The sequence below is a fragment of the Oncorhynchus mykiss genome, chromosome 10, assembly GCF_057628025.1.
Source record: "Oncorhynchus mykiss isolate SJ-2025 chromosome 10, ASM5762802v1, whole genome shotgun sequence".
Taxonomy (NCBI): Eukaryota; Metazoa; Chordata; class Actinopteri; order Salmoniformes; family Salmonidae; genus Oncorhynchus; species Oncorhynchus mykiss.
Genome location: NC_143031.1, coordinates 55,623,695 through 55,642,951, shown reverse-complemented (window position 1 = coordinate 55,642,951; position 19,257 = coordinate 55,623,695). Strand labels below are relative to the sequence as shown.

General features: G+C 39.9%; 1 protein-coding gene across 1 annotated transcript; it reads left to right on the top strand.

Annotated features, from left to right (window-relative positions):
• Positions 1-11,145: 11,145 nt before the first annotated feature.
• LOC149980079 (uncharacterized) lies at positions 11,146-16,166 on the top strand. Its single transcript, XM_090188503.1, has 12 exons — positions 11,146-11,180; positions 11,600-11,667; positions 12,163-12,228; positions 12,396-12,470; positions 12,765-12,818; positions 12,937-13,005; positions 13,336-13,365; positions 14,218-14,256; positions 14,358-14,408; positions 15,113-15,202; positions 15,448-15,482; positions 15,566-16,166. Exons 2-11 carry the CDS (start codon positions 11,614-11,616, stop codon positions 15,466-15,468), a joined length of 549 nt encoding a protein of 182 aa, XP_090044629.1. The 5' UTR covers positions 11,146-11,180; positions 11,600-11,613; the 3' UTR covers positions 15,469-15,482; positions 15,566-16,166.
• Positions 16,167-19,257: the final 3,091 nt, after the last annotated feature.

The following is a 19,257-nucleotide window of genomic DNA, read 5'->3' as shown; positions in this document are numbered from 1 at the left end:
GTCAGTTAAGAACAAATTCTTATTTTCAATGACGGCCTAGGAACACTGAGTTAACTGCCTGTTCTGGGGCAGAACGACAGATTTATACATGGTCAGCTTGGGGATTTGAACTTGCAACCTTCTGGTTACTAGCACAACGCACTAACCGCTAGGCCACCCTGCCTCAAATACTTAGAGATCTACAATACCCTTTGATGAACAACAATGTCCTTCAACTCCACAGCTGCTTTTAGTGTCCTAGATTGATTCAGTAAATGCAATGCTTAACCCAGCAATAAACATTGCGTAACATGGTGCTTAACTGATGGCTTGATGCATGAAAGCTGTGTGTAATTGTTTGTACTTGGCAGAAGAATGTTAATAAAACCCCCAGAATGTTTTCAGCACCTTTATAAGTGTTGCAGTATTGTTATAACAACCTTCATAACACATTTATTCTAAACCAAAATAAAAGCTCCCTCAAATAAAACTGAAATTCACATTTTTACTGTCACAGCACCCAAAATTCGGAGACTTTTCACACAACGGGTGGGGTGACGCGCAGGGTCAGCCTTACAGCATTAACCATGCAGACGCTTAGGGGTTAAATGTTTTGATCAAGGCCATAATGGCAGTATGAGATAGCACCAGTCCTTCGTGTAGAATCTTTATTATACATAACTGGCGCAACGGAGTTGTCCCAAAAGTGCAACTCCAGGCAGGCTTCAGCAAATGCTCAAAGTGTTAATACTATTTCAACCCTGGCACTTGAGCAATTGTTTGCCATTGTAATGTGGTAGTTAGCAATCTTAGTTAATTCCTGAAGAATTGTCTTAGCTCCACAAACTATTACCTTTATCTTAGCAGGCTAACACAATCTTGTAATATCAGCAACTACATTATCTGGCTCGTTCCCACCAGATGTTATATTGCTAACATGGAATAGTTAATAGTCTGGGAACAAAACACTTTTCAGTGAATTTGTATTCATAGTTTTGAAAACAGGTATCTTAAAACTTGCGTAAAGACAGGCAGCCACATTCTGATCTTTTGTCAATTATTGGGCCTATCTGACATATATTTTCCTCAATGTGTGACAGCAAAAATACAATTAACACATTGTAATATTATAATTGTATAGATCAATCATATAATAATTGTATAGATCAAATATAATGTGTCCCCAAGTTTTATGTCATTGGTGTTACCACCTTCAAAATCACTCATTAGAGAGATATACAAGAACCTTCAGCATTTTCTCCAGTGCCAAACTGTTATTAGGGGTTGGGTCTATATTAAAGAAAAGGATTAGGTAATCACACCCTTTAAATATATCATAAATGCAATTCAAGAATTACCAAGAAGCTACATCAGTGTGAATGCACGGCAGCCCAATTCCTCTTTTTTTTCCGAATTAAAAAATCAGAAAATCAGAATAGCACTTTTGCCAATAGTGGAATGCAGAAACACAAAGCTGAGTGTGGCCAATCAGAAAAAAAAGATAAGATATGAAGACAAATCTGAATTGGGTTCATAGGCTTAACAAAGCCTAAAATATTCAATACAGATTTTATGTTTTTATATTGAACCATTATTTTAAATATTGTTATTCTATTCAGCATCATCTCTACAGCAATTGCGTAGATGTATGAAAGCACAGGGGTCCGATGAAGCCTCTAGGTAGAACCTGGGTTAGAAATGACAGACATTTAGAGAATGTGCTACAACTATTATTTTGTGTCTGTGAGACCCGGGCCTCCCGAGCGGTGCAGCGGTCTAAGGCAATACATTGCTGTGCTAGCTGCATTACTACAGATCTTGGTTAGATCCCAGACTGCGTCGCAGCAGTCCACGACCGGGAGACCTATGAGGCAGCGCACAATTGGACAAGCGTCGTCTCGGGAAGAGGAGGGTTTGGCCGTCTGGGTTATCCTTGTCCCATCGAAGCTTGGTGGGGTTTGTATTTTGTTAGGGCGCATGCAGTGTTGCCAACTCCTCAGTAAGGAAAGTAGCTATTAGCTGTCCTAAAAGTCGCTAAAGTCGCTAAATGACGTCATCACATATTTTGCATAATTGGCCATGTGCATGTAATTGTAGGAGAGAGGAATAACATTGTGGGCGAGACAAAAAGTGAGTAAAAAACACCCTAAATATATGTTTAGAACTACAAATGAACTTTCTTCTGTCGATTCTTGGTTTTTTTATGTCACAATTCCAACCCTCCTCCTTTATCTGGGCTTGGGACGGGCAAAAGTGACCCAAAAGAGACACTCTGGCGGGGTTACTTAGTTTTTTATTTGATTTATTTGTTTTTTTATTTAGTTTTCTTAATTTGGTTTGGTTTTTAACCTTATTGTCCACTTAGGAGCCTACAACAAGTCACAGTAAAACATGAACATTTTGAACCATAACATTTAAAAAAAAATGTTGTATTCAATCTACATTATCAATCTAAATGGACAAAAATTCGACAAAAGAAAAATCTTTCAATGGCAATGTGAGAAAATTATGGTCTGGCCCTAATTCAGGTTCATTGTTTTTTTATGTAAGCCAGGGAGGGATCAGCCAGCGGCAGCTTCACGCATGCGCAATTCATTTGCAGTTTAAACGAGGAGGGGTGAACATCTCCTGCTCTGACTGCAGCTGGGAGGGACTGCTGCACGAGGACTGGGCTGCCTGTGACTGCTTTGGGAAAGGGGTGGGACCCACGACAGCACCTGCTGCTTGTTGAGAAGAGTAAGAACGATAAGTGCTTTCAAGTCAGAGTCTCCAAAAGTCTCCAGAAACACCAGAAAAAGTCGCTAGATTTGTCGCTAGTCGCTTTTTAAAAAATTAGTCGCTAGAGGGGTCTGAATACTCGCTAAATATGGCGACAAAAATTCTAAATTGGCAACACTGGATGCATGGCTCTCGACCTTCACCGCTCCCGAGTACACACAGGAGTTGCAGCGATGCGACAAGACTGTAAATATGAAATGGATATCACGAAATTCTAGAGAAAAGTAGTAAAAAAAAAGTTAGAATAATAATAAATAAAAAATGTCTAAAAAGTTCACTGGGACACCCATGGTACGGACATCACACTGCTTGGTAAGTGGGTACCACTTCCCCCCCGAATCGGCACATACTTGACTCGAACTCGGGACCTCTGCTTTGCTACACAAGTGACCGCCCTCCTTGACAACATTCTAAGCATTCGAGCCAATCAAAAGGTACCAATTGGATGGCTCCATCCGTGACATTTCAAGCTAGCTGTGGGGCGAGCTTATGCTACTCTTCTTAAGGGCCACATAAATTATGAGAATATGTTGCCTGTAAAATCATCATCATAAAGTAATTTAAGAAGTCACTTATTTTTTTGTTAACAAGACAAAAAATAAAATAAATCAACAAAAGTCAGATTTCAAATTTTATCATATAGTGAGGACAAGACAATTAGGTGGAATACTATGACTCTGTGTTGTTAGTTTTGCGAAGAAATAACATATATCCTTCACTTTAGTTAGACTCATCTATACACAAAGTAAACAGCAGTATCGGATCAACTTGCACAAGGTTAAACTTCTACACAGTATACACTTGAACATTCACAGCTCAGGAGGCTTCTCAGGCTGCTGATGGGAGGACGGCTCTTAATAATGGCTAGAATGGAGTGGAAAACGTGTTTGATGTGTTCGATACCATTCCATTGATTCTGTTCCAGCCACTACTATGATTGTTTTTGGCCTAACTGCTATTAGCCCATACAAACACTTACCAGATTCACTACATTGAACAACAGATAGTCCCTTCCAAATAATGTCGGCCAAATTTGTATTCAATTTTTGACAAGTATTTAACCCCTTATTTTTGTCACTCAGTCTTAATTAATATACAGTATGCTTCCATTCATTTTCTCAACTGCTACTGGGGGACCTTCAGACTAGTCTTGTGAGGCCTGTGGGCGTTCTAGAGGAAAACAACCGACATGTACGTGTTTGTGAGAGTCTCACCTTTCTACAGAGGTGTGTAGCCCAAATTGATCAGACACTGCATACAGAAGTTGACAGATTGGCTGTACCGACTTCAGACGAGTCCCAAGAAAAACAGAGAACAAACTTGCCATACAAAATATGGTTATATAAAAATCTGTCCGTTTAAGATAGAGATATCAGATTTGGATGCGTCTCAATCAACTGCATCCACCGATGTCGCACTTCTGCATCTGATGTGAAAGGTGACAGAGCAAGGAGCAGTGTTTGTCAGACCATGAGACAAGGTTTGGCCTAAAAACTATTTTGACCACTCTATACAAAGATGAGACTCCCACGAACACGACGGTGTTATCAATTGGATTGGTAATGCACTTTACCAGCTCACAGTATACTTGATGATGCATTGTGTCATTGTTTAAAAACTACTTATGGTATAGGGGACGCTTGCGTCCCATTTGGCCAAAAGCCAGGGAAAATGCAGCGTGGCATATTTTTAAAAAATGATGTAAAAATCGAACTTTCATTAAATCACACATGTAAGATACTAAATTAAAGCTACACTCGTTGTGAATCCAGCCAACATGTCAGATTTTAAAAAGGCTTTTCGGCAAAAGCATAAAATGCTATTATCTGATGATAGCACAACAGTAAACAAAGAGAGTAGCATATTTCAACCCTGCAGGCGCAACACAAAACCCAGAAATAAAATATAAAACATGCCTTACCTTTGACGAGCTTCTTTTGTTGTCCCAATCTCAGCCTACTGAATCACTTTTTATAGCTACTGTTTACAGGCCTCCTGGGCCATATACAGCGTTCCTCACTGAGTTCCCTGAATTCCTATCGGACCTTGTAGTCATAGCAGATAATATTCTAATCTTTGGTGACTTTAATATTCACATGGAAAAGTCCACAGACCCACTCCAAAAGGCTTTCAGAGCCATCATCGACTCAGTGGGTTTTGTCCAACATGTCTCTGGACCCACTCACTGTCACAGTCATACGCTGGACCTAGTTTTGTCCCATGGAATAAATGTTGTGGATCTTAATGTTTTTCCTCATAATCCTGGACTATCGGACCACCATTTTATTACGTTTGCAATTGCAACAAATAATCTGCTCAGACCCCAACCAAGGAACATCAAAAGTCGTGCTATAAATTCACAGACAACACAAAGATTCCTTGATGTCCTTCCAGATTCCCTCTGTCTACCCAAGGACGCCAGAGGACAAAAATCAGTTAACCACCTAACTGAGGAACTCAATTTAACCTTGCGCAATACCCTAGATGCAGTTGCACCCCTAAAAATTCTAAACATTTCTCATAAGAAACTAGCTCCCTGGTACACAGAAAATACCCGAGCTCTGAAGCAAGCTTCCAGAAAATTGGAACGGAAATGGCGCCACACCAAACTGGAAGTCTTCCGAATAGCTTGGAAAGACAGTACTATGCAGTACCGAAGAGCCCTTACTGCTGCTCGATCATCCTATTTTTCTAACTTAATTGAGGAAAATAAGAACAATCCGAAATTCCTTTTTGATACTGTCGCAAAGCTAACTAAAAAGCAGCATTCCCCAAGAGAGGATGACTTTCACTTTAGCAGTGATAAATTCATGAACTTCTTTGAGGAAAAGATTATGATTATTAGAAAGCAAATTACGGACTCCTCTTTAAATCTGCGTATTCCTTCAAAGCTCAGTTGTCCTGAGTCTGCCAGGACCTAGGATCAAGAGAGACGCTCAAGTGTTTTAGTACTATATCTCTTGACACAATGATGAAAATAATCATGGCCTCTAAACCTTCAAGCTGCATACTGGACCCTATTCCAACTAAACTACTGAAAGAGCTGCTTCCTGTGCTTGGCCCTCCTATGTTGAACATAATAAACGGCTCTCTATCCACCGGATGTGTACCAAACTCACTAAAAGTGGCAGTAATAAAACCTCTCTTGAAAAAGCCAAACCTTGACCCAGAAAATATAAAAAACTATCGGCCTATATCGAATCTTCCATTCCTCTCAAAAATTTTAGAAAAGGCTGTTGCACAGCAACTCACTGCCTTCCTGAAGACAAACAATGTATACGAAATGCTTCAGTCTGGTTTTAGACCCCATCATAGCACTGAGACGGCACTTGTGAAGGTGGTAAATTACATTTTAATGGCATCGGACCGAGGCTCTGCATCTGTCCTCGTGCTCCTAGACCTTAGCGCTGCTTTTGATACCATCGATCACCACATTCTTTTGGAGAGATTGGAAACCCAAATTGGTCTACACGGACAAGTTCTGGCCTGGTTCTGATCTTATCTGTCGGGAAGATATCAGTTTGTCTCTGTGAATGGTTTGTCCTCTGACAAATCAACTGTACATTTCGGTGTTCCTCAAGGTTCCGTTTTAGGACCACTATTGTTTTCACTATATATTTTACCTCTTGGGGATGTTATTCGAAAACATAATGTTAACTTTCACTGCTATGCGGATGACACACAGCTGTACATTTCAATGAAACATGGTGAAGCCCCAAAATTGCCCTTGCTAGAAGCATGTGTTTCAGACATAAGGAAGTGGATGGCTGCAAACTTTCTACTTTTAAACTCGGACAAAACAGAGATGCTTGTTCTAGGTCCCAAGAAACAAAGAGATCTTCTGTTGAATCTGACAATTAATCTTAATGGTTGTACAGTCGTCTCAAATAAAACTGTGAAGGACCTCGGCGTTACTCTGGACCCTGATCTCTCTTTTGAAGAACATATCAAGACCATTTCAAGGACAGCTTTTTTCCATCTACGTAACATTGCAAAAATCAGAAACTTTCTGTCCAAAAATGATGCAGAAAAATTAATCCATGCTTTTGTCACTTCTAGGTTAGACTACTGCAATGCTCTACTTTACGGCTACCCGGATAAAGCACTAAATAAACTTCAGTTAGTGCTAAATACGGCTGCTAGAATCCTGACTAGAACCAAAAAATTTGATCATATTATTCCAGTGCTAGCCTCTCTACACTGGCTTCCTGTCAAAGCAAGGGCTGATTTCAAGGTTTTACTGCTAACCTACAAAGCATTACATGGGCTTGCTCCTACCTATCTCTCTGATTTGGTCCTGCCGTACATACCTACACGTATGCTACGGTCACAAGACGCAGGCCTCCTAATTGTCCCTAGAATTTCTAAGCAAACAGCTGGAGGCAGGGCTTTCTCCTATAGAGCTCCATTTTTATGGAACGGTCTGCCTACCCATGTCAGAGACGCAAACTCGGTCTCAACCTTTAAGTCTTTACTGAGGACTCATCTCTTCAGTGGGTCATATGATTGAGTGTAGTCTGGCCCAGGAGTGGGAAGGTGAACGGAAAGGCTCTGGAGCAACGAACCGCCCTTGCTGTCTCTGCCTGGCCGGTTCCCCTCTTTCCACTGGGATTCTCTGCCTCTAACCCTATTACAGGGGCTGAGTCACTGGCTTACTGGGGCTCTCTCATGCCGTCCCTGATGGGGGTGCGTCACCTGAGTGGGTTGATTCACTGAAGTGGTCATCCTGTATGGGTTGCCCCCCCCCCCCCCCTTGGGTTGTGCCGTGGCAGAGGTCTTTGTGGGCTATACTCAGCCTTGTCTCAGGATGGTAAGTTGGTGGTTGAAGATATCCCTCTAGTGGTGTGGGGGCTGTGCTTTGGCAAAGTGGGTGGGGTTATATCCTTCCTGTTTGGCCCTGTCCGGGGGTGTCCTCGGATGGGGCCACAATGTCTCCTGACCCCTCCTGTCTCAGCCTCGAGTATTTATGCTGCAGTAGTTTATGTGTCGGGGGGCTAGGGTCAGTTTGTTATATCTGGAGTACTTCTCCTGTCCTATTCGGTGTCCTGTGTGAATCTAAGTGTGCGTTCTCTAATTCTCTCCTTCTCTCTTTCTTTCTCTCTCTCGGAGGACCTGAGCCCTAGGACCATGCCCCAGGACTACCTGACATGATGACTCCTTGCTGTCCCCAGTCCACCTGGCCCTGCTGCTGCTCCAGTTTCAACTGACCTGAGCCCTAGGACCATGCCCCAGGACTACCTGACATGATGACTCCTTGCAGTCCACCTGACCGTGCTGCTGCTCCAGTTTCAACTGTTCTGCCTTATTATTATTCGACCATGCTGGTCATTTATGAACATTTGAACATCTTGGCCATGTTCTGTTATAATCTCCACCCGGCACAGCCAGAAGAGGACTTGCCACCCTACATAGCCTGGTTCCTCTCTAGGTTTCTTCCTAGGTTTTGGCCTTTCTAGGGAGTTTTTCCTAGCCACCGTGCTTCTACACCTGCATTGCTTGCTGTTTGGGGTTTTAGGCTGGGTTTCTGTACAGCACTTTGAGATATCAGCTGATGTACGAAGGGCTATATAAATAAATTTGATTTGATTTTTGACAATTGGTCCTTTTGTTCAAATAATTCCGTCCATATACAGTGGGGCAAAAAAGTATTTAGTCAGCCACCAATTGTGCAAGTTCTCCCACTTAAAAAGATGAGTGAGGCCTGTAATTTTCATCATACTTCAACTATGACAGACAAAATTAGAAAAAAAATCCAGAAAATCACATTGTAGGATTTTTTATGAATTTATTTGCAAATTATGGTGGAAAATAAGTATTTGGTCAATAACAAAAGTTTATCTCAATACTTTGTTATATACCCTTTGTTGGCAATGACAGAGGTCAAACATTTTCTGTAAGTCTTCACAAGGTTTTCACACACTGTTGCTGGTATTTTGGCCCATTCCTCCATGCAGATCTCCTCTAGAGCAGTGACGTTTTGGGGCTGTTGCTGGGCAACACAGACTTTCAACTCCCTCCAAAGATTTTCTATGGGGTTGAGATCTGGAGACTGGCTAGGCCACTCCAGGACCTTGAAATGCTTCTTACGAAGCCACTCCTTCGTTGCCCGGGCGGTGTGTTTGGGATCATTGTCATGCTGAAAGACCCAGCCACGTTTCATCTTCAATGCACTTGCTGATGGGAGGAGGTTTTCACTCAAAATCTCACGATACATGGCCCCATTCATTCTTTCCTTTACACGGATCAGTCGTCCTGGTCCCTTTGCAGAAAAACAGCCCCAAAGCATGATGTTTCCACCCCCATGCTTCACAGTAGGTATGGTGTTATTTGGATGCAACTCAGCATTCTTTGTCCTCCAAACACGACGAGTTGAGTTTTTACCAAAAAGTTATATTTTGGTTTCATCTGACCATATGACATTCTCCCAATCTTCTTCTGGATCATCCAAATGCTCTCTAGCACACTTCAGACGGGCCTGGACATGTATTGGCTTAAGCAGGGGGACACGTCTGGCACTGCAGGATTTGAGTCCCTGGCGGCGTAGTGTGTTACTGATGGTAGATTTTGTTATTTTGGTCCGAGCTCTCTGCAGGTCATTCACTAGGTCCCCCCGTGTGGTTCTGGGATTTCTGCTGACCGTTCTTGTGATAATTTTGACCCCACGGGGTGAGATCTTGCATGGAGCCCCATATCGAGGGAGATTATCAGTGGTCTTGTATGTCTTCCATTTCCTAATAATTGCTCCCACAGTTGATTTCTTCAAACCAAGCTGCTTACCTATTGCAGATTCAGTCTTCCCAGCCTGGTGCAGGTCTACAATTTTGTTTCTGGTGTCCTTTGACAGCTCTTTGGTCTTGGCCATAGTGGAGTTTGGAGTGTGACTGTTTGAGGTTGTGGACAGGTGTCTTTTATACTGATAACAAGTTCAAACAGGTGCCATTAATACAGGTAACGAGTGGAGGACAGAGGAGCCTCTTAAAGAAGAAGTAAGTTTCAGGTCTGTGAGAGCCAAAAATCTTGCTTGTTTTTAGGTGACCAAATACTTATTTCCCACCATATTTGCAAATATATTCATTAAAAATCCTACAATGTGATTTTCTGGATTTTTTTCTCTCATTATGTCTGTCATAGTTGAAGATTACATACAGGCCTCTCTCATATTTTTAAGTGGGAGAACTTGCACAATTGGTGGCTGACTAAATACTTTTTTGCCCCACTGTACATCCAAAATGTCCAGTATTTGGCGCGTTTGATCTAGAAAAAAACAGCATCCAAATTGTGCAACGTCACTACAAAATATCTCAAAAGTTGCCTGTAAACTTTGCCAAAACATTTCAAACTACTTTTGTAATACAACTTTATGTATTTTTAAACGTTAATAATCGATCAATTTGAAGACGGGTCTATCTGTTTTCAATAGAGGATGAGAGGAAACTAACGCTATTTTTCAAGTCTTGCGCACTCTCAACAGTGTTATCTGTTTACAAGATGGCCATACTTCTTCATTGCACTAAGGAATAACCTCAACCAAAGACTGGTGACATCCAGTGGAAGCGATAGGAACTGAAAACAAGTGCCTAAGAAATATCTTTTCCCAATGAGACCTCAATTTCTTTTGATTCTGAACGATTAGTCCTCTGGGTTTTGCCTGCTACATAAGTTCTGTTATAGTCACAGACATGATTCAAACAGTTTTAGAAACTGCAGAGTGCATATCTACTAATAATTTGCATATCTTATATTCTTGGCATGAGTGGCAGGAAGTTAAAATTGTGCACGCTATTTATCCAAAAGTGAAAATGCTGCCCCCTATACCTTAAGAAGTTAAGATCATTTTTAATTAATTGTTGTTGAATATGGTTTGTTTACTATAATTTCACACAGGGAAATAAAAAGCTTGTTACATACACACTCAAAGTATTAAAACACTACAGTTGATGATTTGAAAGAAGGTCAAAGATTACAGCAACCAAGCAGGTTACACACTCAAAGACTATACAATATAATACAATATCATTGGATAAAGCAATATCATCATACAATATCATTGGATAAAGCAATATCATCATACAATATCATTGGATAAAGCAAATTTACTGACAGCATTTGGATTGAATTCAAACGTACCAAATAATATTCCCTGTTTGTGATAAGATATGTGCTTTCCAATAAATGTGCTGAAGTGTGCACTATTGCAGACAGTGTAATTGTCCATGCTCTGCTATTATGATTACTATACTATATCTGACCACTGTCATTTACCAAAGCTCATGACTAGACAGCCCTATTCTCATTCGCTATGTAGTGTCACAGCAGGTCCATGTTGGTTGGCTGAAATCGCAACTGACACGGTTTAAAAGCAGAGATAGATCTCTGCACTGTATGACCCTCCATATTCCTCATCTATACTGGTATCACCAAAGGTAATGTGGCTAGAACTTGTCTGTTTAAAATGCATTTTATCTGGATGTTGTACAAAGTAATGGTATGGGATTCTTTATTCATATGAATTTACAGAATGCTTTGGGTACCTAAGGAGTCTCACAACAACATTGCAAGTGTTAATATCTTTAATAGAGTTAAGTTTAACAATCAAAGTGTCTCTATAGTGTCCCACACTACACAGAATTATTGTTAGACTTTTATAAGTGTTAGGTTTTTAAGACTTTCACAGAATTTCTGTAAGCAATATGTTAAAAATGAACACAGACCAACACTGGTTATTGTTGCAGTCATTCAACACTGGGGTTCAGTGTTAAAATGTGTATTGTGTAATAGAGTTGACTACTTTTTGACACTGGAGGGTGTTAACTTAACATTATACCTCTCTTTCATGTGCAAGGTTCTCCTTTGAAAATGAAGATCACCATTATGTGCCTTTGTTTGGCCAGCTCAATATCTGCTGCTCCAGTAAGTTTGAAAAAATGGGCAAGGAAAACTTTACTACTATATTTCTTAAGAGTAGGAATTTGAAAACGCATAGAAAGTGGATACGCAAGGGTGCGCGTCACAATGGAAAAAATGTAAACACAACTGGAGACTCCCTCGTCGTTTTTGGAGACAGGTTATTGACATGGCATCGCTACGGTATCAAGTTTATAAGCAATTGTTAACTACCTGTTAACACTTTGAACTGGCTAGCTAATCATCTTGACTAACTGTGGGGCAAAACAATTCACTTAGCCTATCACCTTTTGATATTCTATGACGTCTTCACTTTCCAAGCGTATCATGATCTATTTCCAGAATCTAGACTTAAAATAACTTAGTTGGGTGTTAAGAGTCCAGAGCACATTATTCACATCTCATTTTCCACTGAGTGTCTGTCAACAGTCTGTCATTTCTTTAAATTGACTATAGCTTCGTCAAAATTGTGATTATTTAGTATTTGTTCAATATTCACAGCGTCAACCTTACTTCAATTACTTGCCCCACTATGGGGATCCAAGGCAATCAGGACCACCCACACAAGTAAGAACACATGCATATTGTAATATTCTACTGCATTCTGTTGGTCACCTTCTTTCTTAGGTGTGGTTCAACATAGTATGAAACAATACATAACATGAGAAGATGAAGTACTGAAATGAATTCATGACCCGTTTGTTTGACCTTTGACCCAAGTGTTTAATCCCCAGGTGAATGAAGGCCTCTACCCAGCAGGCCAGCCTTACCCTCGGCCTGGACTCAACGGCCCTGTCAGCATGGAAATAGTACGCTCTTACATCATCTTCACTATGAGACCTCTATTAGACCTCTCTAAAATGATATGATCAAATAATTGTCTCTTTAGTGCCTTAATGACCTACTTAGCAATTACTTAAGTTATTACTTACTTCATTATTTACTTTCTCTTGACTTATCATTTGCCTATTTAATTCAGACTGTGATGAGTAATCATCTTGAACTTCAGCAGTTACACTGGAGTTTTGTCTTAATTACATAGTATAGTAATTTTATTTATTTGTAATGTGTAACTGTTTTGTTCATTTTACTTTATATTACAGGTGTTTCCACAGAGATTCCCTGGATGGTCTACTGGTGGCCAGATCAATGGACCAGTAAATACCACTAAAATACCACTACTTCACCTTCTTTAATATATCAACCAAAAAATATATCAACCATCCTCCACATTGAACATTCCTTTTAACTTTCCCCTTTCTTTTCTTTCAGCAGTCCTATCCCTCTCAAGCCTTCATCAAATATTCCCTACCTAAGGCCCCAGGAAGAAAGAGTGTAGAAATTGTAAGTGTTGTCTCAAGTTGAGTTACTTATCCCTCCTCAGAATTATAGGTGTTGTAGTATGTGAAGAAATCTCTCTCTTCAATTACAGCTATATGAAATTTGATAGGCACTATTTAAGTTCAGTTGACTCATGACTTTAAGTGGCTAAAGTTAGGACATGGTACATTCCAAGTTGCACAGCAGGAAATGAGTGTTGTTATACTGTATGTGTTTTGTAAGAGAACCCATCCATTTAATATCTTACTCAAGCACAGATCACATTGAATGTATTTTATCTATACTGCAGTAGTTTAATGACTGTTTCTCTGTTTCTTTTCTCACATATTAAAGTACTACCCCTATGACTTTGTGCAGCAAAAGGTAAATCCTGATATCATTTACTTGTTTACAACCAATCATTTTATTTCAGTGGGACCTGGATCAGAGTAGGTGAGCAGAATGGAACCATTTGAAATCCAGGGCATAGCTCATGGAGCGGTGCTCTCGCACAACTCCTGCTCTCCACTTCCTTTCCAACACTCTCTCTGCTAAAATCCGCTCTGCACTCACAAGAATTTTAACAAAAACGCATGCATTTTTGTGACTACCTGGACCTACCATTTGTATTGAAACACAATCAAATGATTTTAATAAAAATGATTTGAATTAACATGAAAAGGTGAATGTAAGAAGGGCACATCATTTAAAATAGGCCACATGTCATATTAAACAGCATATAAACACTGTAAATAGGTCAAAAGCCAGAAACACAAGTTTGGCCAGTCTGTGGCTTCAGGCTCATGCAATGGTGCACGGAGAGCAGGCCAGTAGCAGAGAATATCCTCTCCAAACTTGCACACTTTTTCTTTAGGTCGTTCTAAAGGTTTTTAGGAAAAATAACCCAATCAAAATGAAAAGCTCCTTGAATGCCAGGCATATTGCTATTGATTCGATAATATAACAAAAATGAACGAAACGTTTAAGAGATCTAATTTGTAGTTTATAAATACTTTGCTGCAATGATACACTTAGTTTTCTACCCACCTCCTACCTTACTTTTATCATGTGCACGTAGTAAGTACACTCTCATGTACATATAAATGCATACATATACTCTGAAATGGATATATCACGTTAAATATCAATAATATGTTTAATCTGGTGTAAACATTTGTATCTTAGTTAATCCATTGTGTCATTAAAGGATGTCTGAGCTATTTCTTTTTGTTTCAGATGATGCCAAATATCCCTCAGATGCCACAGATTCCAAACGTGAGTACAACGTTTAATCACTCAAAAAAAAGTAATAAATCGTTTCATTAATTTTCGGGTTGATGTTGGAATTTGTATCTTTTTGCTTTATCTTTTCACAGCTGTTCCCGAATGAATACCAACCACAAACTGTGCCACAGCAAAGACCCAATGTAGGACATCCCTTTCCTGACCTTTAGTTATTGTAATGGGTGCAAAGATGTACACGTTTCCTTGACTACAGATGCTATAGAGCAGGGGTCAAAGTGGAGTATTACGGCCAAATCTCAAAATATATACAATTTTAAAACATTTTTTATTTTTATGAATATTGCTAGCAACAACAAATGAAACTCATTTTTGAGAAAGGATCAGTTGAAAGGGTTTAGAGGGTGAAATACAATGCAATGTAATAATATTACGCCACAATTGATGTTCTTGGGCCTTATATGCAAAACATGGGCCTGGGAGGCTCACAGGGAAATTATAAAAATGTTCAACTAAAATCTTCTTATATTCGCCTAAATGTTTTGAACACAATTCACTGTAATTTTAGCTTTACAATTGCTAAATGTTATCCCTGCCCCAAATAAACATTTTCAGAGTTGCTGGGAATTAACTTAAAACTGCAACATGCAAAGTGGGGGCCTTTAAAATGTTATTTTCAGTGTCAAAGACGTAGTCTGGCCAAACACTACAGAGGTCATAGTAACACTGCTTGTATGCTATTTTTATTGAACTCTAATGTAAGAGTTGTGTTCTGATGTTATGAGGGGGTCCCTCGTGAATTTGTTATCACAAAAGGTGTCCCAGACACAAAAAGTTTGGAAACCCCTGCTCTGGTGTCCAAGACAACAGGTGCTCTTTTTTTCTGCAGATCCCATTCCCCCCATACAACTCTCAACTTCCTCATTCCCAGGATCCTTTGCAGCCAGCTCAGCAGGAGCAGACAGTGCAGACAGGCCAGGTTGGAAAGCTAGAATTCTATCTATCATAACTATATGTACAACTTCTTTCCTGAACATAATTTTACTATATGTCATGTAGTATAAGCAATACAACAATGACAGTGAACTTTTGACTGAAATACAACTCCTTTCCTGAACATAGTGTTCAAGTGATTTATGTTTTTTCTACCTACTCATTTAGAAGATGTCATCTATAGCTTAGGGGGAATCCAAGAATGACAGTGACATTTTTCTTTGTCCACAGGTACCTTCTGTGCAACCATAGAATGGGAACTGAATGTAAGTATGCTGTAAAGTCCTTTGACAACAAAATGAAGACACAATATATTTTGTTCATTACATTATTCCTGCTGTTCTTTTAGTTACCAGCTTGAAAGAAGTAGAAAGTCTGCCGACCCAGAGAAGACCAGATGATTTGCTACTTCAATATGGCCTTTTGTTATTAATTTGGGTATTTACAGTAGTATGGTTATGAGTATCAATGTAGAGTGTCAATCTACTGTACTTTAGAGTTTTTCCCCTTGAAGTTTCTAGCGAAGGCTATTGTAATTAGTATAATAAGCATGCATCATTGATATTACAGTAGGCAATAGAGAGTATGGGTGGACATGCAATCTTTTCTTTGCTACATTTAATTTAAGCCATGTATTTTAGTAAAGGCAATTAAAGTATGTTTTACTAGCAATCATTGAGTGTTTTCCCTGTATAATGTATTTGTGTGAATTTGAAGAGTAGAATAAGTTATTTGATTAAACAGTTCATTTTATTCAATTATTCTTTAACAGTACAATATCTGTAGGTGTTCATTTCAGTTGAACAGTGTGGATCGATGGATATCTGTTGATAATAACAATCAATGTCCATTAGTTTATGGACTTACTTTACTGCAAAAGGAGTTACCATTAACTGTAATGCTTCATGGCCATAAAAGTAAAAAATGTATAATAAAGTTTTGAATTTAAACAGTCATATCACAGTTCTTTTGCTAAGCCTTATATTGGCCAATTTTGACTATAGAATAAGCATTGAATGTCACGCCAAAATACATTTCACTGCATAGGCCTCCAAATCAACATAAATATATATTGTGTGTTGTAGAGTAACATAATTGCAAACCAAAAGAAAGTCTTCTGGGTCCTACAGTAGCAGCCAGGTTCAATGGGATGATCCTACAAAATAAACAAATAAGAGAAACATTACCAACAAGTACACTACATGACCAGATGTATGTGGACACCTGCTCGTCTGGACCTAGCTTTGGGGCAGGTAACGTTGTACTGGCATTCGCCAAACCCAGATTAGTCCGTCAGACTGCCAGATGGGGAAGCGTGTTTCCACTGCTCCAGAGTCCAATGGCGGCGAGCTATACAAAACTCAAAATGACACTTGGCATTGCGTATGGTGATCTTAGGCTTGTGTGCAGCTTTTTGGCCATGGAAACCCATTCTGATGTTGCTTCCGGAGGCAGTTTGGAATTCGGTAATGAGTTTTGCAACCAAGGACAGACGATTTTTACTCTCTACGCACGTCAGCACTCGGTGGTCCCTTTCTGTGAGCTTGTGTGGCCTACCACTTCGTAGCTGAGCCGTTGTTACTCCTAGAGGTTTCCACTTCACAATAACAGTGTGAACAGTTGGCCGGTGCAGCTCTTACTGGGCAGAAATTTGACTAACTCACTTGTTGGAAAGGTGGCATCCTATGCCGGTGCCACGTTGAAAGTCACTGAGCTCTTGCTTTTAGGCTTCCTATCAAGTAATTGCAGATCAGTGATTAACTCAAGGGAGTCAGAAAGGATACAAGTATTAAAACCAGGCCTAATACAGTGCCTTCAGAAATTAGTCACACCCCAATGTCACGCCTTGACCATAGAGAGTCCTCGGTTCTCTATGGTGTTAAGGTCAGAGTGTGACTAGGGGGGGGGGGGGGGTGTTCTAGTCGTTTATTTTTGAAGTGGCTGATTTGTATGGTTCCCAATTAGAGGCAGCTGGTAATCGTTGCCTCTAATTGCGGATCATATTTAGGAAGCCCTTTCTCCCACCTGCTTTGTGGGATATTGTTTTGGTTAGTGCTTTGTGGGCGCCGTGATGGCACGTTTGTGATTCTTTGTGTTTTGTTGTAAGTTTCACTATTAAATATAATGTGGAACTCTACGCACGCTGCGCCTTGGTCCACTCATTTCAAAAACCGTGACACCCACATTTTACAGCCTGAATTCAAAATGGATTAAATATTTTTATTTTATATGTTTACATAGAATACCTCATAATGACAAAGTGAAATTATGTTTTTAGAAATGTTTGCAAATTTATTGAAAATGAAATACAGAAATATCTCGTTGAGTCAATACATGTTAGAATCACCTTTTGCTGTGATTACAGCTGTGAGTCTTTTTGGGTATGTCTCTAAGAGCTTTAAGCACCTGGGTTGTACAATATTTGCAATATTTGCACATTATTCTTTAAAAATACATATATACAGTGTTGTAACAATGTACAAATGTTTAAATTACACAAGGGAAATAAATAATGAAATAGGGTGCAGGCCAGGCAGCAGGCTGTTAGCCAGCCTGCCAGCATAGTGGAGTCTGCCACTAGCACAGTCAGTGTAGTCAGCTCAGCTATCACCATTGAGACCGTGTCTGTGCCTCGACCTAGGTTGGGGAAAACTAAACATGGCGGTGTTCGCCTTAGCAATCTCACTAGGATAAAGACCACCTCCATTCCTGTCATTATTGAAAGAGATCAGGATACCTCACATCTCAAAATAGGGCTACTTAATGTTAGATCCCTTACTTCAAAGGCAATTATAGTCAATGAACTAATCACTGATCATAATCTTGATGTGATTGGCCTGACTGAAACATGGCTTAAGCCTGATGAATTTACTGTGTTAAATGAGGCCTCACCTCCTGGCTACACTAGTGACCATATCCCCCGTGCATCCCGCAAAGGCGGAGGTGTTGCTAACATTTACGATAGCAAATTTCAATTTACAAAAAAAAAAATGACGTTTTCGTCTTTTGAGCTTCTAGTCATGAAATCTATGCAGCCTACTCAAACGCTTTTTATAGCTACTGTTTACAGGCCTCCTGGGCCATATACAGCGTTCCTCACTGAGTTCCCTGAATTCCTATCGGACCTTGTAGTCATAGCGGATAATATTCTAATCTTTGGTGACTTTAATATTCACATGGAAAAGTCCACAGACCCACTCCAAAAGGCTTTCGGAGCCATTATCGACTCAGTGGGTTTTGTCCAACATGTCTCTGGACCCACTCACTGTCACAGTCATACGCTGGACCTAGTTTTGTCACATGGAATAAATGTTGTGGATCTTAATGTTTTTCCTCATAATCCTGGACTATCGGACCACCATTTTATTACGTTTGCAATTGCAACAAATAATCTGCTCAGACCCCAACCAAGGATCATCAAAAGTCGTGCTATAAATTCACAGACAACACAAAGATTCCTTGATGTCCTTCCAGATTCCCTCTGTCTACCCAAGGACGCCAGAGGACAAAAATCAGTTAACCACCTAACTGAGGAACTCAATTTAACCTTGCGCAATACCCTAGATGCAGTTGCACCCCTAAAAATTCAAAACATTTCTCATAAGAAACTAGCTCCCTGGTACACAGAAAATACCCGAGCTCTGAAGCAAGCTTCCAGAAAATTGGAACGGAAATGGCGCCACACCAAACTGGAAGTCTTCCGACTAGCTTGGAAAGACAGCACTGTGCAGTACCGAAGAGCCCTTACTGCTGCTCGATCATCCTATTTTTCTAACTTAATTGAGGAAAATAAGAACAATACGAAATTCCTTTTTGATACTGTCGCAAAGCTAACTAAAAAGCAGCATTCCCCAAGAGAGGATGACTTTCACTTTAGCAGTGATAAATTCATGAACTTCTTTGAGGAAAAGATTATGATTATTAGAAAGCAAATTTCGGACTCCTCCTTAAATCTGCGTATTCCTTCAAAGCTCAGTTGTCCTGAGTCTGCACAACTCTGCCAGGACCTAGGATCAAGAGAGACGCTCAAGTGTTTTAGTA

Excerpts from the sequence above, each read along its gene's own strand:
- LOC149980079 (XM_090188503.1), top strand. The coding sequence starts at position 11,614 with ATGAAGATCACCATTATGTGCCTTTGTTTGGCCAGCTCAATATCTGCT. Across the intron at positions 14,257-14,357 it reads AGATGCCACAGATTCCAAAC|CTGTTCCCGAATGAATACCA; the intron begins GTGAGTACAACG and ends ATCTTTTCACAG. Across the intron at positions 14,409-15,112 it reads TGCCACAGCAAAGACCCAAT|ATCCCATTCCCCCCATACAA; the intron begins GTAGGACATCCC and ends TTTTTTCTGCAG.